General features: G+C 45.2%; 1 protein-coding gene across 1 annotated transcript in view; it reads right to left on the bottom strand.

The window, feature by feature from the left end:
* GPR153 (G protein-coupled receptor 153) overlaps window positions 1-24,247 on the bottom strand; it is a 57,625-nt gene that overhangs the window by 7,357 nt on the left and 26,021 nt on the right. Inside the window, exons 3-5 of the mRNA XM_033921194.1 lie at window positions 22,499-22,928; window positions 6,074-6,263; window positions 751-932 (exon numbers count right to left, since the gene is read on the bottom strand). Coding sequence (XP_033777085.1) covers window positions 751-932; window positions 6,074-6,263; window positions 22,499-22,928 — 802 coding nt within the window. The remainder of the gene's footprint in view (window positions 1-750; window positions 933-6,073; window positions 6,264-22,498; window positions 22,929-24,247) is intronic.

Here is a 24,247-nt window from a genome sequence, read left to right as displayed (position 1 = left end):
AACTTAAGGTTTAGTTTAGTATCTTTCTTGAAGTATCTTTGTAGTCTGTGGTCGATGACAACAGAATGGTGATTTGTCTGTCCAGTTATGTGGTACGTCTGTTAGCAGTATTGACATAGAATATAATGGGCGCATTAGCATTTAGCGCGCGCTAAATCGGCTAACGCGCCTTAAAAGACCCCCTTGGTGCAACATGTTCAAATCCGCTTCCATCACATGTCAAACGTGCGGCCGCCGTTTTCGGAATCGCGGCCTGGGTCGAAGGTAATCACCGGAAATGTAGGCCAGGGTTTTACCTTTGACGTAGAATCACGCTAGTGGTGCTCTACGTCAACTCTGCCCATAATCACACCCTCTTTTCATGTTCGGCATCGCTAAACGTCTGCATAGACGCGATTCTGGCGCCATGGTTTGTAGGCGCCTCATGGCACCTACTTTTTTTCTCTTTTAATTTATTTTTAATTGGCTTTTAATGGTGCTGTCTATTAACACACTTTAATAGCCAATTAAAACAATTAACTTAGACGCTGGTAGAACGCCTTCCTAATGGCACCAGTTTTAGAATTCGGGCCTTAGTGTCTACCAAGATTGATAAATAAATCTGTATCTTTCCTCTTTTTACAAATAGAACCCTATTAATGTAAGATCTTAATTATCTGGGATAATTAGCCTACTCTTTCAAACAAACATACCATATAAATCAGTAAAAGGGTGTTAAGAAAAGGAGAAAAAAGAACATTACTGCATTACCTGGAGATATTGCATTTTGTCCTCTGGCATTTCCCTCAAAGGATAAATCTGTGGGATTCCCCTTTCCACAGCAGAAAAATCATAATTTGTAATGCGATCCATTGCAATTATATCTCCTCCATAATAGTCATATGGTCCTTCATACATCAAATCAGAGTGAATTCCACCATCTGCGCTGGTGTCTGCAGGATTGAAAGCCATATTTAGACTAAAACAAAAGTGAATGGAAATTTTAAAGCGTCACACGGTCAACCCTGCCACTTATATGACAATTGTCATGCCACACCAGGTTAGTAATTTCTCCACATATTCCATATACCAATCTATAGTATCTGAACGTCTACCAAGGTGACATCCATTCACACTCTTCAGCTTCTTTAATGGAGAGCTGGCGCCACTTGGCTGACAGGAGGAGAACTGCAGGCACAGACCCTGATTCTATAAAGGCCATCTAAAGTTAGGTGCCAATATCGGTGCTTAATTTAATTGAGCAATAATCTTAATCAGAAACTCATAATTGGCTTTAATTGGACTTAATTGAAAGTTAGGCGCTGTAAAGTTGCAGCCCTACAATCCGCCCGAGGTCCTGGATTCAGTGCCCTCATAGGAAGTTCAGCAGGAAGTGAAATTAATGACAAGGATTGCAAAGAGTGGTTGCATAGGGAATATTACTGTGCAGAAAAAGCCTTAATATAAGAGATGCAATGCTTATAAAACAGGTACATCACAAAATATGCTTGGTACTAAAGTACAGAAAATATTCTAATATAGAGATAGAAATAGGCTTTACAAATACAGAGTAGATCTAGAGACTGCTTATGTGTGTGTAAATGAGAGAGAAAGGACAGTTTACCTGTATGAATGTGTGTCTGTCTTCTGTCTGAATGATGGGTGTATAGGTATGAATAGGTAAAAAGAAAGAATTCAGCGAGGGAGGAGGAAGCTAGAGAGTTCAGAGAAAAATAGAGAGAGAGGAGGAAAGAGAGTAGGCTTTTATAAGCTGGTTACAAAATAAAATCTATTGTGGTTAAGTACGACTGGAAAAGAAAAGAGAGAAACTGTCCCTCAGACTGGAGTTTCCAGGATCTCTCTACGACGATGGCTCTTGAAGGACACTAACTATCTGTGCCAGAACATGCAGCTGGGGCCATTCTCTTTATCTTAGGCACTAGACCTTAGCACATCTGTCGAACCTCAGGGCTGTGCCAAGGTCTTTTCTTACTCTTAAGCACTGTTTAGATGTAATGTCTACAGTGACATCACCAAGATCAGATATGTTTGATATAATCTCCCATAGGCCTTTGCTGATATTAGTTAGGCCAACAAAAAATGCTGACAGCTACTGTACTAAAAGTGGGTGTGGTTAGGGGGTGGATCATGGATGTGTTTTTGAGTTATGCGCTGATAGCGGCACCTAACATTACGCAAGGAAAACCCTGGCATATATTGAGGAAGCCTAAATGTTAGGGTGCTGAGCGCTGCCTAAGCACGCTTAGGCAACAATAAGCATGATTCTATAACCGGTGCCTACGTTTTGTAGAATTGGTGCCTATATTGGCGCCTAACTTTAGACAGACTTTTATAGAAACAGTGCCACAATGTTGTGTGTCAATCTCTTGTTCTCAGTACATTGGACTATTGTAATGTGCTCTATCTTCCAATATCCAAGAAAAATTTTAAAAGGTTGCAGATTACCTGGAATACTGCTGTGCGTTTGATTTTTGGACTTAAAAGATCCGATCGCGTGACGCAGTATTACCATAAACTGCACTGGTCGCCAATAGAGGCAAGAGTGATCTTTAAGTTCGGCTGTATATGTTTCAAGGCTCTCAGTGGGTTATTACCCAGTTATCTCGTGGATCATTTTAAATTTGCCAATAGAAAACATCTACGTGATCTTCGCATCTTTGACTTTCCTTCTGTAAAAGGATGTGTGTATAAATGCTTCCTTAGTAAGATCGTGGAGGGGCATAATCAAAAAAATACGTCTAAGTCTGTTTTGGGTCTAAGTTGCTAGTCGCCCAAAGTCGGACATGTCCAAAGTCCATTCTCGAAAAATGCGTCCAAAATATATAAATTTTTTTTCCGAGAATCGTCTACTTGTACGTCTAGCCGTTTGATTGTCTAGACCACAGTTCTTCAACCGCCGGTCCGCGGACCGGTGCCGGTCCGCAAAAAAATCTTGCCGGTCCGCGAAGGACTCGGGTCCCCGCCGCAACGAAAAGTGCCGACGTCAGCTGACTTGCAACTTCCTGTTGCCATCGCTGTGCCGGGACTTCTGCCTTCACCGGGACTCCTGCAGCGTATGCTTCCTGCCTTGTCTTCGCACCTCCCGACCAGCAGCGGCAGCTCTGTATGCTTTTAACTTAGGTACAGAGCTGCCTCTAAGCAGTAGTTTAGCGCGGTTTCATGAGGCAGCCTCGGGGCCTTTGCTAGGCCGGCCCGCTTCGATGATGCGATGTGGGCCGGCCTAGCAAAGGCCCCGAGGCTGCCTCATGAAACCGCGCTAAACTACTGCTTAGAGGCAGCTCTGTGCCGAAGTTAAAAGCATACAGAGCTGCCGCTTGCCTAAAGACTCTTGGGCTGCTGAAGGAGGGCAAAGAGCAGCTGTCCTGGAGGTTTCCCTTCCTCTCACCTTTGGAGGTCCCTTTTTTTTTTTTTCTTCAAACGGCAACGGGCCCCAGCATGACATCAAGTAAGTTCCACTGTTCCTTGCAAGCAGTTATGCTCGGCCAAAGCTTCCCCTCTGACATGAACCACCCTCAGGGGAAAGAAAGTGACCCGCAAAGGTGAGGGGAAGGGGGGCAGATGATGGAAGTTGGGGGGGGAAGAGAGAGAAGGGGCAGATGATGGAATGGAGGAGATGAGAGAGAGAAGGAGATAGATGATGGAAGTGAGAAGAAGGGAGAGAGAGCAGAAGGCAGATGGATGTCAGTTGAGAGGGGAGAGCAGATGTTGAATTGGAAGTGGGGAAAGAACACATACTGGATGGAAGGAGGAGCTAAATAAAGGGGGAAGAAAATAGTAAGATAATGGAGGGGTGACAAGCTGTGGGTAGACACAGTGAAAAGAGGGAAACAGGACTAAATAGTAAGAAAGAATTTAATTTAGATGGAGGCAGAAAATAGAGAAGGAAGACCAGAGAAGAAAAGGGAAGAGAGAGCAGAGAACGATATCAGATCTGAGTGGAGGAAATGAGAAGAGAGAGATGCTAAAAACCACAGGGGGAAGGGAAGGACAGAGATGCCAGACCATGAGGGAAACAGAAGAAAGATGATGTATGCCAGACCAAATTGGGGGGGGGGGGGGGGGGAAGAGAAAGGGCAGGGAAAGACAGACAGTGAATGGAAGGGGCAGATGCTGGACTGAAGAGACAGAGAAGGTTATCATGACGCTGTACGCCCTCACCTGGAGTACTGCGTCCAGCACTGGTCACCGTACATGAAGGAGGACACGGTACTACTACTCGAAAGGGTCCAGAGAAGAGCGACTAAGATGGTTAAGGTGTTGGAGGAGCTGCCATACAGCGAAAGATTAGAGAAATTTGGCTTATTCAGTTTTCTTGATAGTAGAGGGGATATATGTGAAGGGGAGGGGAGACAGGGGGTTTGTTGATCCTTGCTCTGTATTATTTGTATTTATAAAATGACAATTGTATAGAATATTGTTTCTTTTTATACTTTAATAAAATATGTACAATATAAAATCATAACTATTTGAGGCTTGTGCGGATGGGATCAGATGGTTTGTGGGACCGGGCTCGCGGGGACGGAGCGGCGATGGTTTTAAAAAAAAAATTTCAGTCTTAGTAGTTTGCCGGTCCACGAAATAATTATTTTATTTCCGCCGGTCCACAGGTGTAAAAAGGTTGAAGAACACTGGTCTAGACCACTAAGTCGTCTATCTTTATTCCCCATTCTCATCCAAAAATTTGTCCAAGTCAAAAACGCCTAGAACAAGACTTTGTGGATGTGGGAGGGGCCAGAAAAGTGATGGACTGGACACCCAGACATTGCAACAGAATAGTGAGGCACCTTACAAGGCACTGCTGTGAACTTCACAAAAAGGGTGCCACATAAACATCTCACCACAACTCCCTTGCAGGTCATGGTGAGCCCCTAAAACACCCCCAAAACCTACTAGACCCACCTGTCTACCACCCCAATTCCCCTTATGGCTTCAAGTACCTATATGGCAGTACAATAGGGTTTTGGTGGATGCACATGTTTCACCATGACTGCAGTGGTTAGAATGGCTTATGGGCCTGGGTCCTCCTCTCTATAGTTCACTAGCTCACCCCCAGACTACTTAAGCCACCTCTGTGCAGTTCTACTAGGCTTTCCTATGCCAGGTGATGTTCTGGAGGCAGGTATGTACGTTTTTATTCTGATTTTTATTGCCAGGGGGGGGGTGTGTCAGTGATCACTGGGAGTGTGTGGGGATCTGTACTTTGTGTCTGAAGTGGTTATCTGGTCACTTTGACCTGTTTTTAGATTGCCTATGTTACTAAGTATATAAGTTCCGTCTAGGCAGTCTCGTTAAACTTTTGGTTATACTTGCAGTACGACTAAGTCTAGGTCAGCCCACGTCCTGCCCAAACCCCGACCTCACCACTCCTCCTAAAACGTCCCTTTCAGCTCTGGGCGTACAGCGGCACTGAAAAGGCCTAAGCTGTTTTTAGATACGTCTAAAACCCATTTCGATTATCGGCAATTGGACGATCTGTCTTTAAGGTCATCCAAGTGCCGATTTGGGTGAGATTTTAGACGTATTTCTGTTTCGATTATAAGCCTCTTGGCGTATCAGGCAGCATTACGAGACAAACAAATTAGTATGTATCTTTCTACCTCTACTTCTCATCTGGCATTTAGAAAATCCATGAAGACTGATCTATTTGGCAAATATTTTGATTAATTGTGTTTATACCGTGTAAAAAAACAAAAGGAATTGATCCCAAAACATCCACAAAGAAGAAAATCCAGAGAAAACCAAAAAAACTCTGCGGAGTGACGATGTTCCTAAATGGACTTTATTTTGAAAGTAGCAAAGTTCCAAAGGTACACTAAAATCATCCACATAAAATAATTCCATCCATATAAAAGTAAATCATCCACATAAGAGCCTTAAAGGACCTAGTCCGCTAGGGATACAGGACCCAACACGGTCCGCGTTTCGACAAAAAGTCTTCTTCAGGGGTCCCTGGGGGTCCTATAAAGGTGAGTACGTGGGAAACAATTGTGTGGTGAACCGGAAGTGAGACACTGCTTACGTGTAATACTTGTATTTTAATTTATGTTAACACACACAGAAGTTCATGTCTTACCATCGTCTGTATCGTCATTGGACATGATTGCAACACACTTCTCCCAGACTGCCTTCACATCGGCTCTGTAGCGGTCACAGGCCCAAAGGAACAAGGGAAGGAGAAGGGACTGCACCACTGAACACCAGAGAACACACAACACCATCCAGTCATACGATGTGTCAAACTTCAAGCTGGCAAAGCTCACAACCTAGAACAATAAAGCGGTAGCACATTACTTTATACATTTTCCCACTTCAAATTTCTTTGTAACATTTTGAACACACAAAATGAAACTCAAACAAACCCAACAACTTTCATACAATACAATTCTAATTGAATGTATCTAAATCTTCGGTGCGAAGAACACAGTGACCACTTGGATTTTCAAAGAATCGAGGGCCAGGTCCTGCTCAAAACAATGCAGCAAGAAGGTTGGGATCAAGGGCATGAAGGTAGCTCCCACTCTGTGCACCAGCCTTCAGAGGCCTGCCACACATGGGATAGAGAGGTAATCACGGAATGTAACCGAGGAGAGAAAAAGTGCCAGGTTTGGACAGCAGATGGCAACCTTTCATTATCTAACTATATGTGAAACTAACATCTCTAGAATTGCTAATGTAAGATGAACCACCTGTATGTTAAAAATCCTCATTCTGTGTTTGCTAATTTCCCCATCCCCACGTTTTGTTGCTGTCCTTGTCCCTGCTCCCATTCCTGTAACCGCACAAGCCTTGAACGCTTAATGAGTACCCAAAATTTCCTCCGACTCCGACTCCACAGCACTGGTTAATTTTCAGATCGTTAAAATGGAATGTCAAGTTGAGAGAAATGAGCATTTTCGACACCACCTTCTTTTTGCTTTTAATCAAGGTTCTAAGGCCGCAGAAGCTGCTCGCAACATTTGTGCTGTGTATATAGTGGGTGCTATAGCTGAAAGAATCGCTCGTGATTGGTATGCCAAGTTCAAAAATGGAGTCGGTAGATAAATGTTCCGACTCCGACTGCTCAGTTTTTTGTACTTCTGACTCAGATTCCGACTCCAGGTACCCGAAATTTCCTCCGACTCCTCGACTCCACAGCACTGGTTAATTTTCAGATCGTTAAAATGGAATGTCAAGTTGAGAGAAATGAGCATTTTCGACACCACCTTCTTTTTTGCTTTTAATCAAGGTTCTAAGGCCGCAGAAGCTGCTCGCAACATTTGTGCTGTGTACATAGTGGGTGCTATAGCTGAAAGAATCGCTCGCGATTGGTATGCCAAGTTCAAAAATGGAATCAGTAGATAAATGTTCCGACTCCGACTCCTCAGTTTTTTGTACTTCTGACTCCGACTCCAGGTACCCGAAATTTCCTCCGACTCCGACTCCACAGCACTGGTTAATTTTCAGATCGTTAAAATGGAATGTCAAGTTGAGAGAAATTAGCATTTTCGACACCACCTTCTTTTTGCTTTTAATCAAGGTTCTAAGGCCGCAGAAGCTGCTCGCAACATTTGTGCTGTGTACATAGTGGGTGCTATAGCTGAAAGAATCGCTCGCGATTGGTATGCCAAGTTCAAAAATGGAGTCGGTAGATAAATGTTCCGACTCCGACTCCTCAGTTTTTTTGTACTTCTGACTCCGACTCCAGGTACCCGAAATTTCCTCCGACTCCGACTCCACAGCCCTGGTGTGGGGTCCTTGTTTCTAACAAAGGTAGGCTACTTTATTTAAAAAAAAAAAAAAAAACCCCAACACTTTATTGAATTACAGTTCTCATATCAAGTACATCAGTCCTGCAGTTTCTATTTTTTTTATTTCGTTGGTGACACTTACTGCAGACTCGCTGGATTCTTTTTTTTGGGGGGGGGACTTCCATACTTACATTTCACGTCAACATACAACACTGTGACCACTAGGCTGACCCTTGAGTAAGAAGTTAAGCTTTATCCAATAGAGATAAAATCTGCAGGAGAGTCTTTACAACCACAGAAGTTTCAGATGTCTCTAGGTCACACATATCAAACACAAGGCCCCGGGGGGGGGGGGGGGGCGCAAATCCGGCCCGCCTGGCCGTTTTATGGTGGCTCATGGTGACTGTGCCACATCTAAATGCCTGACCGTGCAGCCCCACTCCCAGCGGCGCTCCAAACTCCTCACCGTGCTGCCCCAGTACCCATGTGCAGGCAGAAGGACCTAAGACTAAGTATTTTACATATTTATTCAATTTTCTATAGTCCTCCAAGGGAGCTCAGACCGGTTTACATTAATTTATTCAGGTACTCAAGCATTTTTCCTCATCTATCCCGGTGGGCTCTCAATCTATCTAATGTACCTGGGGCAATGAGGGGGTTTAAGTGACTTGCCCAGGGTCATAAGCTGCATTGGCTGCCAATGGAGGCGCGCGTAAAGTTTAAATTTGCCTGCTTCTGCTTCAAAGCACTACACGGACTTGACCCTAAATATATAACTGGCCTTTTCGTCTTCTCAGCCAACAGACACAAGAGAAGCTCACATTCCAACTTCGTTTCCCCCCCCCCCAGTGAGAGGTTGTAAACTGAAAAAACACCATGAACATCTTCTCTCGCAACAAGCAGCATCATGGGGTAAAGACCTAGAACAATTGCTTTCGCCCACTACTTATGAGGAATTTAGGAAACGTCTGAAAACACACCTGTTCCTAAAGTATCCAGACAACTGATCCTCTCTTCTCTCTCCCCTCTATAGCGATTAACTTGTTCAATTGATCACTCTCTCCTCAAAAATGGATTTCCTGTCCTATATAACCCTCTTTCTTCCTCCCCTCTTAAAGTCAATCAATTTGTACCTTTGCTTAATCTTTGTAAACCGCATAGAACTTCACGGTATTGCGGTATATAAGCTGTTATTATTATTATTATTAGGAGCAGTGTGGGTTTGAACCCATAACCTCAGGGTGCTGAGGCTGTAGCTTTAACCGCTGGGCCACACTCTTAATTTTAAAAAATAACACCCCTGCTCTAGGTATTTGTCTTACTTTACACTAGTGCATTCAACTATAGAGCCAATGAATTTGCTCACATTTGTGTCCGTTCTCCATCATTTGGTAGATCAGCTACTCCACTGCTATTACCTCCCGTGGTAGTTCAATCCAATCATCTCTATTAGAGTTGCTTCTAACATAACCTATTGAGCCTCTTGTGGAAACTGAAAGCTGAGCTATAATTTCACAACTGCCAATACCAATCCCTTGGCAACAGATTAACCAGAAACATACTAAATTTAAAACGTGGTAATCGGTTCCACGGTGGGGTTTCATCACCTCCCAGAACTTCCTAATACGATGCCACTGTACGTTCTTTTTTCATTGTAATCTCTCCAGTTTTAAATGAAGTCTTATAGGAGGGTAGCAAAGCCAGCGATTGAGCTCAGATAACAAAAGCACATCACGGCACGCACAGGTAATGCATCTCACTCCCCATAAGATAACTGGCCAGAGAATAAAGAAAGATCTCAAGAGATCTTGTTAGCTTCGCTACCAGAAAGAACCTTTATCCCCCCGTGGCATAGACGGGGGTGAAAAATGCTACAGAAAGGATACATGTCCAAGCATGGGAAATGGACTGTAAAAAAAATCTGTGCGTGCCAGACTGTTATTTGAAATGGTTTTACATTTCATGGGGTTTCTGCCTTCTGTTCTTTTTGCATTTGAAACGGTGTAACATCTGCCGTAGGTGTAAATGTTTTTGCCGTCTTAAGAACAGACTGTAAACATGAATTAATTTATAGTCTGAAAGTTAATGGGCCGCTCGCTCCTTTCCTCTTTCTTAGTCCGGTTAAGGTGACTATACACGTATTGTAATTAATACCTTGGTTTATAAAGAGGAGCCCGAGACCCCGTGTCGATGGGTGAAGGATAACACGGGGCTGGCAGGCCTGCGTGTCGTCCATCGGCTGGGGCGGTCGGGGGGCGGTGAATACGGGTGCGGCGTGATTGGCCAGTGGAGAGTCAGGTGCCAATCTTTAAATTAATTGGTTGAAGGCTTAGGGCGCGCGGGGGAGCGAAGCTATTTAAGGGGGAGGCAGTGGAGGACTCAACCGTTTGGGTCCTCCAGGGCGGGTTTTTTCTGTCCCACCCACCTCATGTTTTTCGGGTAGTAGGGTGTAGCTCGGGGGCGGATCTCCCGAGCTACTGGGTCATTGGGGCTCATCAGGTGATGAGCGGTGGGCCGGCGGGGTGCCGTGCCTGGTGGGTCAGGTGACCCGGATAATGGGGCATGAGGGACATGCCACCCCTCTGACCCTTGCTGAGGTGGCAGGGTCGAGGGCACTGAATGTTTTTATGGGTAGCTCGGGAGGAGCTCTGGGAGTTTATGTTAATTAATGTTATAATTGAAATTATATTATGTTAATTGTTATGATTAATAAACTGAGCTGCGGCTAATTACCATCAATAGTAGTCGGTGTGTTTTGTAGTAAAGGCAGGGGAGTATTGTGGGACCAAGGAGTTGGGTTATAGGGTGACAACGGGACGTGTCCAGATCCCGCTGTTAGTACTGCATCTCCCATGCAAACAGGACTGAAATACACTTTGCAACATTGTATATTTCTGAAATACTGTACTACAAATCAGCCATCTCTTCTGGATGACAGATGGATTGGCAGTATATTAACCACACTGTACGGTCAACTTCCAAAAAGAAATGTGGGGAATGGTATCATTCTTGCTATTGCTGGATAAATTATGTCTCCCAGAGATGGAGAACGACACGGGGACAAATTTTTCCCCGTCCCCGCGGGAACTCATTTTCCCGTCCCGGCAAGTTCTTTTCCTGTCCCTGCCCCATTCCTGCAAGCTCCGTCCTCATCTGTACAAGCCTCAAACACTTTAAAATCATAAAAGTGTTCGAGGTTTGTGCGGCTAAGGCAGAGCTCACAGGAATGGGGCAGGGACAGCGACGAAACTCGCGGGGACGGGACGGGGAAACTGAGTTCCCGCGGGGACGGGGAAAAATCTGTCCCCGTGTCGTTCTCTACCCAGAAACACTAATGATTCAGTGACAAAAAAAAAAAAAAAGAGAGAGACCGACATCCCAGAAAGCCTAAGTTGGAAGCCCCTTCCTTCTACACTTGGCAGCCAAGATTGCTTTTAAAACACGAACAAACTCATTACAAAAAGCGTAGGACGCTTTCGCTCCCCTCAATCAGGAAAAAGCTTGGACGCTGCCTCTTGGTACCATGATGCAAAGAACTTGTAGTCCACTACTCATATAACACTTAACCAGAAGTGGTTCAAAAATGGACATAAAACACTCAGCCCTTTATTCCTTCCACCCTTTGATCGATGTTTTAGTTAGCATACTAATGTAACTTAAGATTCAAATTTAATTCATTTGATTTCATAAAATTGACTGCTCGAAGCCCCTGCTTGTCTAAACACATCACTGCATCAGACGCAACACACAAGAGATAAAAAAATCTTGCTCATCACAACACATAGGGGGGGGGGGGAAATATAAAATTAGCTAATGAAAATCACAATAAACCTCCTTTATCTTTTCTTGTAAATTTGTTTGATTAGAATTGTAACGCGTTTCCCCATAATGTGGGCTTAAAAGGAATTATGTATGTATGAACGATTATGAATTGTTTTGTGAGATTTTTCTTTTTTTTTTTTTTTCCTCGAATTATTGGTTATTGTAATGTTTCAAAATTATAATAATAATAAAAAAACATTTATTCTCCAATATAAGAACCGCTATCTCTTTATTCTTTGGTCTTCTGCTCTTTTCAGGAAATCATTAAGCATAACAAGATAACATAAGAACATAAGCAACGCCTCCGCTGGGTCAGACCCGAGGTCCATCACGCCCAGCAGTCCGCTCACGCGGCGGCCCAACAGCGTTTTCTGTTTTCTCCTAAACCTCCCCTAAGTCCACCCCCGACCCAGCATACAATATGGTCATAAACAGTGTTCACTTTAAACTTACAGGCAGCTCTCGGTTGTACTACAAATATATATCGTGACGTCTGCTCTACAGTGTACAATGCAAAGATCTACAGCTTCTCGATGGATCCTGGGAGGGTTTAAAGCACTGCTAGAACTGCCAGGTCTCAAAATACTCTGAAGAACAATAGCAGTCTGAGAGAGGAATCAAACCAGCTGTCTAGCCTGGTTGCCAGGGTTACTGCCCTTACCTAAGGCTGGTCCATCGGGCACCTACTGTGTTTTTATGCACTTGCGACGCTGCGGTTGGGAGAAACGAGCACATGAAGCAGAGGCTGTAAAGCAAAATGCTTTTGCTGTAATTCTCAAGGTATCTGTCCTCATGTTACGGGCCTGTATTCCCCCCCCCCCCCCAAAAAAAAAAAGGATCCAGCCTAATCGCCGCCGCGCGTATCAGTTGCGCTGTTGCTAAAGGGAGGAGGGCAGTAAGACCCGAACATAGTCTACCTAATTCTCCCCCCCCCTACTTTACTAACGTGTAGCGTGGGTTTTAGCAACTGCTCCGACGCTCATAGGAATTATACGAACGTCGGAGCAGTTACCGCCGCTGCCGGCGCTACAACCCGCGCTACGCATCGGTAAAGGAGGTGGGGGGGGTCTCTAGATAAAGCTCAAGCACACAATTTAATTGCTTCACAAGTCAATTAGCGCCGATTCTACTGTACAATTCTAGCCTCACCCAACATCAGTATGCCTAATATTTGTGCACGCGCAGTCAGACCAGCCACAGACCGAGGGGAAGCAGACTAAGTCCCTCACCCCCCCCTAGCCAAAATGCAGGAGACAGCGCGGAAAGGAAGCCTCAACAAATGGTAGAGCAAGGCAACATACGCACTGCGATTAGCGCCAAAGCACACACACACACAGGGCTCCTTTTACAAAGCTGCGTTAGGGCATTGAGCTGGCGTTAGTTCTAGCCACGTAGTGCACAGTGTAGCGTGCGCTAAAATCCTGCGTGCGCTAAAAACGCTAGCGCACCTTAGTAAAAGGAGTTGGTTGGTCTTTTGCTAGTGAACACCTACAGACCACTGTACTCCCTCTGGGTTTTGTTGCGTCACTCATCCAATTTTTTTTTTTTTTTAATATGAGGAGGGAATAGGAGGGCAGGGCAAACACCATACGCGGCTACAGGGGATGGGTAGGGAACTGGCACCGCCAGCTGTACCCTGAGAGGCACCCAGGAAGATCCCCTCGTTCACCGAGTTAACATAGTCAAAACAGGAGCCTAGGTGAGGTTAGTAGAGCTAGACCCAGCTACCGCTTGCAGGCCGCTCCGCCCAGCGCATAAAACCAGGAGCAGCAGACGAGACCATCCATCCGCCTGCGGAGACACTGCATGACCAGTGAGCATACCATCGTATACTGTAGGACAGAGCTCAGCTTGGTGCTCTCTATCTCCGCCTGCTGGTAGATTGATACAACCCACTCGTTTGGAGTCATCTGCTGCTGATGACAAGGAAAAAAATACAATTTTATTTTTTTTCGTGCGTGGTTAGTGTGTGCTGATCACAAAATTACCACGAGGAGCATTTTTAGCCGCAGGTTGCTAAGCAAGATGAGTTCTATAGGATTGGGCGAGACATTGACAAAATGGGTTGGGAACTGGCTTGGAGGTAGGCTTCAAAGGGTAATGGTGAACGGCACCCCCTCCGAAATGACAGAGGTGATCAGTGGAGTGCCCCAAGGCTCGGTCTTGGGCCCGATCCTATTCAATATCTTCATAATTGACTTGGCAGAAGAGCTCCAAGGTAAAATAACATTATTCGCCGATGACGCCAAGCTAAGCAATGTAGTGGGCAAAAGCACAACGGACAAAAACTCGATGCCCGACAGCATGATGCACGATCTACTCCTACTGGAGCGCTGGTCTAGGACCTGGCAACTCAGTTTCAATGCCAAAAAATGCAAAGTTATGCAACTGGGTAGCCAAAATCCATGCAGAACTTATACCCTTTATGGTGAGATCCTAACAAGAACGGTAGCAGAGCGAGACTTAGGGGTGATCGTCAGTGAGGACATGAAGGCTGCCAATCAAGTGGAGAAAGCTTCATCCAAGGCAAGATGAATCATGGGTTGCATACACAGGGGTTTTGTCAGCCGTAAGCCGGAGGTCATTATGAGGGGGAGGGTGGGGTTGGTAGGGTGGGTTTGATGGTTTTAGTATATAAATTTGAGCTATCTTGTTGTTTTCTGTTTTGATTCTGATTGTTATGCTCAATAAAATATATTTAACAATAAAAACAGTGTGCATTATTTAAAAGAAAAAAACATAACAAGGGGAATGTACACAAATAAATTAACCAAACTAGACACAAGAGGACAAAAAGAGCAGGAGAGGTTTACAATATCTTAAGAAGAATAGGAACAAGAGGGTAGGATACAGAAAGAACCACTAGAAACATGATCATATAAAAAGTATCCCAATAAATGTAACACAGTACTCTGCCAGTGACATCACAAAGGGTGTCTGTTCCGATGCAGAACATTCCAAGCCACCCTGAACCCGACACTTATAAAAAGAGCCAGAGCCGAACTGCAAGAAATGTCACTTCTTCAAACAGCACTTATATTTGTGATCTCAAATGTTCCCTTTATTGTAAAGACAGCTGACATTTGCAGCTCTATGCATCGTGACAAACTTCCACACCTCCCTCTTTCTGTTTCCCTCAACCCTTTCTGACCCTAATTTCTGGGGGCGGGGGGGGGAGAGGGGGGGAAGGAACAGCATATTTTTCTCTTAATGTGCTGGATGATGTCAACATCGAAATGACTGGACAAAAACCTGAGCTCATGCCAAAGCGATCCTTGTGGGGGCCGTTTGGAATACATGCATTGCTCGTAGGCAACCGTGGTGTTCAAGGGCCACAACTCCAGCGTTGAAGATTTCCACAATGAATATGCAAGAGATTGATTTGCATACAATGAAAGTAGTACAGGCAAAATCACTGCATATTTATTGTGGAAATCTTGATAGTCTGACTGGGTTGAGGCCCTCTAGTTACCCACCCCTGTCTTAGCCCACATGCATTGTAGCAGTTTTCAATGGGAAACCAGGTATACCGTGTTTCCCCCAAAATAAGACCGTGTCTTATATTAATTTTGGGTCCAAAAAACGCACTAGGGCTTATTTTCGGGGATGTCTTATTTTTTTCATGTACAACAATTATCTCTCCCTTCCTCTCCTCCACCCCAATTCTTCCTCTTTTCTTTCCTCCCCTCCCACCCAATCCCTTGTGCAGCAACTTTCTAGCCCTCCCTCCCATCCCCCTGTGCAGAACCCCACCGACCCTCTTATCCATCCCCTTGTGCAGCATCTTTCTATCCCTCCCTCCCATCCCCCTGTGCAGAACCCTACCGATCCTCTCACCCATCCCCTTGTGCAGCATCTTTCTATCCCTCCCTCCCATCCCCCTGTGCAGAACCCTACCGACCCTCTCACCCATCCCCCTGTGCAGCAGAACCCCACCAACCCTCCCATCATGAGACTGACAAACCTTCGCTCCAAGGCCTCAAAAAATTGCAGTGGTGGCAGCGCTCTGAATGGGCTGCTTGGCAGCTTTCCCCACTGGGGCCTTCCCTCTGCCGCATCAGTCTCACGGTGGGAGGGTCGGTGGGGTTCTGCTGCACAAGGGATGGGTAAGAAGGTAGGAAATATACTATATATGGGGGGGGAATTGGGCAGCACTAGTGTCAAGGATGGAGTTGGGGAGTGTCAGGGACATTCGGGAGGGGCTTCGAGGGTTGGGGGCTTTTTTCTAGGGTAGGGCTTATATTAAGAGCACCTTTATAAATCATGCTAGGGCTTATTTTCGGGACAGGTCTTATTTTCGGGGGAAACACAGTAGTTCAGTTTTGCAGCGACACTCCTCAGCTGGGGCCCATGCACCAGGGCCCCTTCCGAAATCCAGCAATCATAGCTCGGTTTGGGAATTTTTATTTTTTTTTAAAGAAAATAAGGCAACAGAAAAAAAAAAAAAACCCAATTCAGAAAAAGAAGGACTTTTCCCCTATAAATATTTTCCTCAAACCTATGGCTGCTGTGGCAAAACAGGGGTTGGTATGTGCTACTGAGACCTTTCGATTCCCCAGTAAGGCTTCAATTCTCTTGTAGCCTTTGGGAGGGGAACTCCAACAGCACGAAGTATTGTCTGTATCAGCTTCAGAGCAGCGAGTCCCATTCCTCTTCTTTCTAAACCTTTCTTCTTGTTATCCCACCTTCAATAAATTAAGAGCAAGGTGAATCGCAAAAAACAAACAAAAACTGAAACAAACAAAAAAAATCCCCAAATATTAGAAATACAGCCCCATATTCTCATTGTAAGGTCTCCAAGCTTTGCAGCTAGTGGCAGTATTCTCACGATGCCACTGCTTTCATGCATGCAAGAAAGCCAAGCGCCGGAGGGGGTTGGGGGGGGAGGCAGCAGCTCTGAAATACTGCTGCCAGCCTCAGAACTTGGAAAGTTCTGGTCATTGGACCTGAGGAGGGGGGAGGTGGTCATCAGCTGGTGAGGCTTGGGGATCCCCACCAGCTACAGCAAGGGAGATATTCATTTTGAGGGGGGCCTAAGCTCAAAGTGGGAGGCCCAGCTCCCCTCTCATGGTTATACTACTGATTAACTTTTTGGGGGTTTCCGGTTCAGTTATTGTATTCATATTTCTATTTCTAATTTGTGATCCATTGCTCTGTATTTGTTGAAGGTCTGTGTGTGTTTTGTTTATGAAGAAGTCATTTAAAATGGTTTTAAATGTAGCCCCAGGTACGTTAGATGAATTGTGAGCCCACCGGGACAGATAGGGAAAATGCTTGAGTACCTGATTGTAAAACCGCTTAGATAACCTTGATAGGTAATATATAAACACCTAAGAAACTTGAGTGGGAAAATTGGGAGAGGGGACAGATAGAAGAGGGGCCCCCTCCTTAATTTCTGCCCTGGGCCTCAGCATATCTAAAACCGGCCCTGATCTGGAATGCCAAACACCCGCAAAAAACCCCCAAATTGTCTTTATTTCCTTCTTAAAGCGTGAACCTCAGGAAACAGCATATTCCATAATGTAGGCCCCGACAGTGGCATAAGTAAGGGGGGATGGGGGCGGACCATCCCAGGTGCCATCTTGGCAGGGGCACTGGCACCTCTCCTCTCCACCCCTTCCCATATCTCTTGAAATGTTCACAAGCAGCATTTTCCACCTCCTGCTCTCTCATTCATCTTCTTGTCATCCCCATTTTGACCTCTTCCCACATGGCTCACCACTTCCAGAATCTCCTTCCCTCTCTCCACTCTTGTCAGGCTATATCTCCCTGTCCCTTTCTCTCTATCTCCTAACATCTTCTTATCCCACTTCTCTTCTCCCCTGCCTTTTCATGGGGCCATCTCTCATCGTCTCTCCCCATGGTCCAACATCTCTCCCTCTCTTTTCTGTTGTTCTTCCTCCCTTCCCCCTTGATGCTAAACAATAAGAGGGAGGGGAAAAAGAGATGCTGCATATCTCTCTCCCTTCTACTCCCAGACCAAACATTTCTCCTTCCCTCCCTTCCTTCCACCCTCAGATCCAACTTCACTCCCTTTCTCTTCCCAACTGCCCTCCCATCCTATATGTAACCCCCGGGTCTACCATCCTTTCTCAACTACCCTCCCCTAGCTCTCCCTCTCTCCTTCCCCCCAGGTCCACCATCTTTCTCTTTTCAACTATTCTTCCCTCCTATTTTACACCTCTCCCTCCCTTTGCATCAACCCTAGGTTCAACATTTCACCCTTCAAGCATCTCCTTTCCCCCTTCATCCACACCATCTCACATCCAACGTATCTCCCTTTCTTTGCTGCCCCTCTAGACCGTTGCCCACCATCTCTCCCTCCCTCTCTCTCTTTCCCTCTGGTTCTGGCCCCATAATTTCTTCCCCTTCACTTCCCCCATCCTCAGCCTGGCACTTTTTTGAACACTCCTCTGCCAGTTTACTTAAAAAACCAAACAAAAAAGAAAAAAACAGCTGGTCCAGGTGCTTCTTGGCCTAGCACGTCCTCCCCCTCTATTTGCACTGGTCTGACATCGCCCTCACCTTCGGTCTTGTGGACAAATTCATTCTTGTTGCAGGGGGCCACTGGCTAGGGCAGTGCTTCTGAAGCACTGCCTGTAGTCCCTCTCTGTGCTTTCCTTCTGTCACGGACCGTCTCCAATGACACAACGGCAGAAGGAAAGCATGGAGGGCCCCGGACCATAGGCAATGATTGAGAATCGCTGCAATGGCCAGCGGTCCCCTGCAACAAAAACAGATTTGACCGCAAGAACCAAGGGGAGGGTGACGTCAGACCAGAACAATTAGAAAGGAGAAAACATGCTGGCCCACTAGCCCCCCCCCCCAGAGCCTTGGGGCCCAGGGTAGTTGCCTGTTTGCCCAACTCCCTTGCTAACGCCGGCCCTGTTCCCGATCGAGGAGTCTTGTCTGACTTGACTGTGTGAAGGCAGGATTTAGGATGACTGTTTGACCAAATTCAATTTGGATTGGGAGTGTGAATGATTTTGTTTTATGTTTTGAAAATTTATTATGAGGGTTTTTATTGTAAAGTGTTTAGAACTTTGTACTGTGCGGTATACGAATGTGTAAAATAAATGTGACCGATTGCTATTGCAAATTAAAATCTCTTGTGTTGACAAATGTGTGCTTTTGATCTAGTGGCTGTTTCCCAGTAAATATACTGCACATGAGCATTAGAACTAGGATTTTGTTTATAAATAGCTCAGTTTCCTTTAGTAGACTGCACCGTTCCTTTTAAATTACATTTGAGGACTTAACCCAGAGAACAAACTCTGCATTAGATTAGATTCTTTTTAGTGGTACTTTGAAAATATGCTTGTTGGCTTAAAGCCTACTGAATGCTTCACACGAAAAATGGCTAGACTAAATTTGGGGCAAAGGTGATGGGAAAAAGAAGGCAAAATGCCTGCCAGCTAGTTTGAACAATGATGCAATGACCTGCGCAAGACATGATGCAATGAAAAGCGCAAGACATTTATTTGACTGAAACAAACCCACAGAAAGCACAATCAGATCTCCGTATTTACTAAATCATGTTAGCAGTTTTTATGCATGCATTAAAGTAACATAAACATTGAGGGAGGAATTCAAGCAGTGTTAGGGCTTTAAGTTGCGGTAAACGGCTCTTACTGCGACTTGAACAGCTTCAATGCTGCTGTTCCAAAATTAGCACGGTGATATTTAAATCATCATGCATTACCAAGTAATTAGATGCAAAATATATAAATGCATGTTTTGCATCCACATTATGCAAATCCCATAACCCGACTTGAGGTGATACATCACCTCAAAATCCACGGTGAAATAACCACAGCTCTTTGCATTGGGCAATGCAAAATCATGGCCTGATGCTCCTGGCCTGCAGTGGCGAGTCCAACCCCCCCCCCCCATGACCAACCCCCCCAATGTATGCCCCCCCCCCGGCCTCCTAACCCCCCCTAGTAGCTACCTAACAAATTCACTGATATCCAGGAGTGTCCTGTGGGGTGGGCTAGGAATGATGCCCAATTGTTCCTGGCCACTCTCTGCGCCGACATCAAAATGGTGCCCCTCGCGACAGTTTTGTGTGACTACCGCTAGGAGTCATTTCTATATAAGGGGCACCATTTTAAAGTCACGGCCAACTGACTTTCCTGTCAAAATTCAAATTCATGACCAACGGACTTTCCTGTCAAAATTCAAATTCATGACCAACTGACTTTCCTGTCAAAATTCAAATTCATGACCAACGGACTTTCCCTTAAGCCTCAGCCAATCAGGTTTGAGGCTCCACTATATAAAAAGACAAACTGCAGGCCTCACTGCACACCCTGAAGAAAGTCACAGCCTGATGCCTGAAACATCCATTCTACCTAGAGACCTGGATAACTGCAACAATCTCTTCGTTTTAAAAGTATTACCCTGTAACTTCATTGAGTGCCCCCTAGTCTTTGCTCAATATCACAGAAAGCAGCAGTGTCAGACCTAGGGTTACCAGATTTTATTTCAGCGAAATCCGGACCCCCTAGAACCCTGCTAACAACTTAGGACAGTGTATCGCAAAATGTGCGCGCCTCCTGAGATTTCAGGTGTGCCGTGAGACGCTGGGGAGGAGAGGCGCCGGCTGACTGCCTACAGGATGCGCCTTCTCTCCGCACGTCTTCCCCGCTGGCACCCCCCACCGGTGGCTCAGGGACCTACTGGAAGGTCTCTGTGCATGTCGACGCGATGATGTCACGTACATCGATGTCCTCGCACTTCCAGATGCCTTGAGCCGCGGCCACTAGTTTAGTGGACTGCGGCTCGACAAAGTTTGCGGGACACTGACTTAGGAGCTGACTCCCCCCCCCCACACACACACAGTTATACATGTTTTTATTGGCTGTTGCCTCCATTGCCCACTAGACATAAAGAGTATAATACTTATTGTATTTTTGTTGTTGGAGAGATACATGCTTGCATGAAAAGAGGATTTGTGGCCTCAGTGCACGTGTCCTCTCCCTTCAGCCTCCTCCAGCCAGCAGGCTGGAATTAGAATGATGCTTCTCTGCCTTGCCTGACCCATATCCAGTATGAAAGAAAGCTAAGTATTTTATCTGATCTGTCTGAGTGGATCATTTGCATATAATCACAGAAAATATTAAAGACCCGTAAACTGATAAGTAGCAGTATGCATCAACGTGCTATCCCGATAAAACGTAGTGATCCCTCATAAGAACTTTCATCCCAGTTTCAAAGCAAGAATCCCATCTAGATGGACCATTCGGGTCTTTATCTGCCGTCATCTACTGTATTACTAGAAATACAGAATCTCAGGTTCCTTGAAGAAAACCACCAGGAGACTAAAACTGATCCAGAACACCGCCGTCCGCCTTATATTTGGCCTAAACATATGGGAACACATCACCCCCTTCTACCATAAACTGCACTGGTTACCATTTGAATCCAGAGTCCTATTCAAGTTCGCATGCCTATGCTGCAAAACCGTATTTGGTATATCCCCCAAGCTACCTCAACCCTCACTTCAATCCAAACTACAACAACAAGAACTCCCGCAGAATCCATCTGTTCGCCTTCCCCTCCCTTAAACTATGTCATTTCCTTCTCCTTCCAGGCGGCTAAACTGAACCCATGGCTAGCCCATATTGTGCTCAATGCCCCTACCTGGACTTCAGAAAAAAACTCAAAACACACTTATTCCACGAGCAGAACCCTTAATTCACCCTCCTCTCCCCCTTCACCCCCCATCAATACATGCGAATCTCGACCTACTCCTTCTTTTTGCACAAAACCTCAACGACCTGTATTTTCAAGTATTTTGACCTTCTTGTTATACACTCCTGTTTTCCTGTATATGACCTTCCTATCGTACATTCTTGTATATTCCTGTTAACTTCAATGACTTCATTGTTTGTAACCTTGATTAACTGATGTGAACTGCCTAGAACTCCCTGGGTATGGCGGTATACAAAATAAAGTTATTATCTAATATAATAAAAATGCTAGGCCGTGCATGTGCACTCCCATCGCGTGGGTCCGTTTTCCATGAGCTGTAGCGACCCATAGGAAGTGCGCATGCGCGGCTTACGGTTCTTTGAAAGACGCAGCGGTGGCTACTCTCACGATCCCCGCCTGCGTCGGACTTTCGACGCAGGTGGGGATCATGAGAGGAGCCACCGCCGCGTCTTTCAACTAAAAAAAAAAATACGGCAAGGCGGATGTCGGCCGCGGCAACTGTAGCCCGCCACGGCCGAGCACGGAGACGGGCCGAAGTTTTTTTCAACTTCTCAAAGACGCTGCAGCGGCTCCTCTCAAGAGCCGCTCCTGCGTCGGAGAAGGCAGCGATTGTGAGAGGAGCCGCCGGGAAGTTACACTGCTGGGGGCTCGGGCTGTTAGGTCCGTGCAGGCTCCTCTCGCGGTAAATAGAGGGAGAGGGAATGCTGCGGCTGCTGGACAGGGAAGTAGGGAAGGAGATAGGAAGAAAGGCACAGGGACAGGGGCAGGGAGAGAGACAGAAAGACAGACAGACAGACAAAGGGGGCCAGGGAGGGAGAGAGACAGAAAGAAAGACAGCGGGAGGAAGAGAGACAGAAAGAAAAAGACAGGGGTATGGAGAGAAACAGAAAGAAAGACAGACATATATTCTACCACCAGGGGGAGGAAGGGAGACAGAAAGAAAAGAAGAAAGACACAGGGACAGGGAGAGACACAGAAAGACAGACAGACAAAGGGGGCCAGGGAGAGAGACAGACAGAAAAAGACAGCAGGACAGAGAGACGGAAATAAAGACAGACAGACATATATTCTAGCACCCGTTAATGTAACGGGCTAAAATACTAGTTATTATTATAAAACCCACACAAGAAGCAACGAAGTTGAAACAGAAACTTTTTGTTCTTATCTAGTTCAGGGTTATGTTTCTAATGCACTAGGAACAAAGCCAATTTTGAGGGAAGTCGATTACTTACCAGTATGGGAAAGCCCATGAGGAAGTCATAAATAAACACAATCCCAGATATTAAATATGTAATTTGAAGCGAGGTTTTCAGGGGCTCTGATCCATCAATGGACGACCTTCGTTTGCCCTGTGCATCCTCCACCACGATTGTAGGCACGTTGAACTTATGTTTGTCAATGTGGTGCCCCGTCTGAATAGAAAAAGTCTGAAACAGGGCAATTCCGATGCAAATGACACCCATCACCACACTGCCACTGATCAAAAGGAGGAAGCAAACTCCAAAACCCAGACCAATTTCAGTAACGATGAATCTGCAATCCTGAGCATAAAAACGCTCGGTTGTGTCGTGCCACCCCACGGCAGGCAATGTAGACAAGATAAAAGATACCATCCAGATACCCATTACTGTGTGGACAGCCTGTTTCTTTGTATTGCTTAACCTAGAAAAAGAAAAGCAAAGATTTCCTGTAACTGCGTAAATTGATAAACAGACAAATTTAGCAAATATGAAGAGGCTGGTTGGTCCGCTTCAGCTTACCAACTCTGCTGCCAGAGATTCTAACAGATTTGCAATCTTCTCTTTCCCTTCCCTGACACTAACAATTTTTTCTTTAGCTTTCTTGGCTACGCTTATTAAAAGGTTAGTGTATGACCAACTGCTTGACTTTATTGATTTTAATAACATTATTGATAGTTTGGTTCTCTCACACTCATCACGTTACTGAGACATTATCGATTTCCACTTTAGAAGTTATTAAAATGGGCTTTGGATGTTTCTTATTTGCCTCCTACCCTCGATATTTCTGCTGCCTTTGATTTGATCGTATAATTTTGCTTAGACGCCTTGAATCTTTTGGCATAAGAGATATGGCCTTAACTTGGTTTCCCTCTTGCTCCCGACGTTCATAGGAATTCTATGAGCATCGGGAGCAGCGGCGGCCATTTAGCGTGGCTCTCTGCGCTAGAAACTGCTAGCGAAGTTTCGTAGAAGAGGGGGTTAGCTAAACCGGATGAATATTGGAATTCGGGGTTTTTTTTTTACATTGTGGGCCCCATATTATGAAACAGTTTACCTGCTAATATGAGGTCAATTAAAAGCCTAGAGGTTTTTAAGAAATCCCTTAAATCATTCTTATTTCACCAAGCTTTTGACGGTATTTGATATTCTAGTTTATTAAGGGATGGATGACCGCAACAGTAATTGAAAGCTAAACTGATGTGTTCTTCATGGGTGTTTACGTCAAGGAATTGTTGTCTGGGTGGGAACGTCTGGAAGGAGTGGAAATGCGATGGGCAAAACTGAAAGAGGTGATTGGAAGGGCGACACACCTTTTGTTAGGCAAGTAAGTAAAAGTAAGAGGAAAAGAAGGCCGCTTTGGTTCTCAAAAGTAGCTGAGAAGGTAAGGAATAAGAGGTTAGCTTTCATAAACTACAAAAGATCGCAAAAAGAGGAAGACAGGCAAAAATATCTGGAAAAGTTAAGAGAGGCTGGTCGTGTAGTCAGGAAAGCAAAGATGCAAATGGAAGAAAAAGTAGCTGACACGGTAAATCGGGAAGACAAGACTTTTTTTTTTTTTAAGATATATTAGTGATAGGATGAAGTGCAAAAGTGGCATTGTGAGACTCAAAGGTGAAGGGGAGGAATATGTAGAAGCTGATAAAGAAAAGGCCAAATTGCTTAAGAAATATTTCTGTTCTGTGTTCATGGCTGAAGCATCGGGAGTGGGACCGCAGAAGACAAATGTGAATAGGGATGGAG

The sequence above is a fragment of the Geotrypetes seraphini genome, chromosome 15, assembly GCF_902459505.1.
Source record: "Geotrypetes seraphini chromosome 15, aGeoSer1.1, whole genome shotgun sequence".
Classification (NCBI taxonomy): Eukaryota; Metazoa; Chordata; class Amphibia; order Gymnophiona; family Dermophiidae; genus Geotrypetes; species Geotrypetes seraphini.
This window is presented reverse-complemented; position numbering and strand designations above follow the sequence as displayed.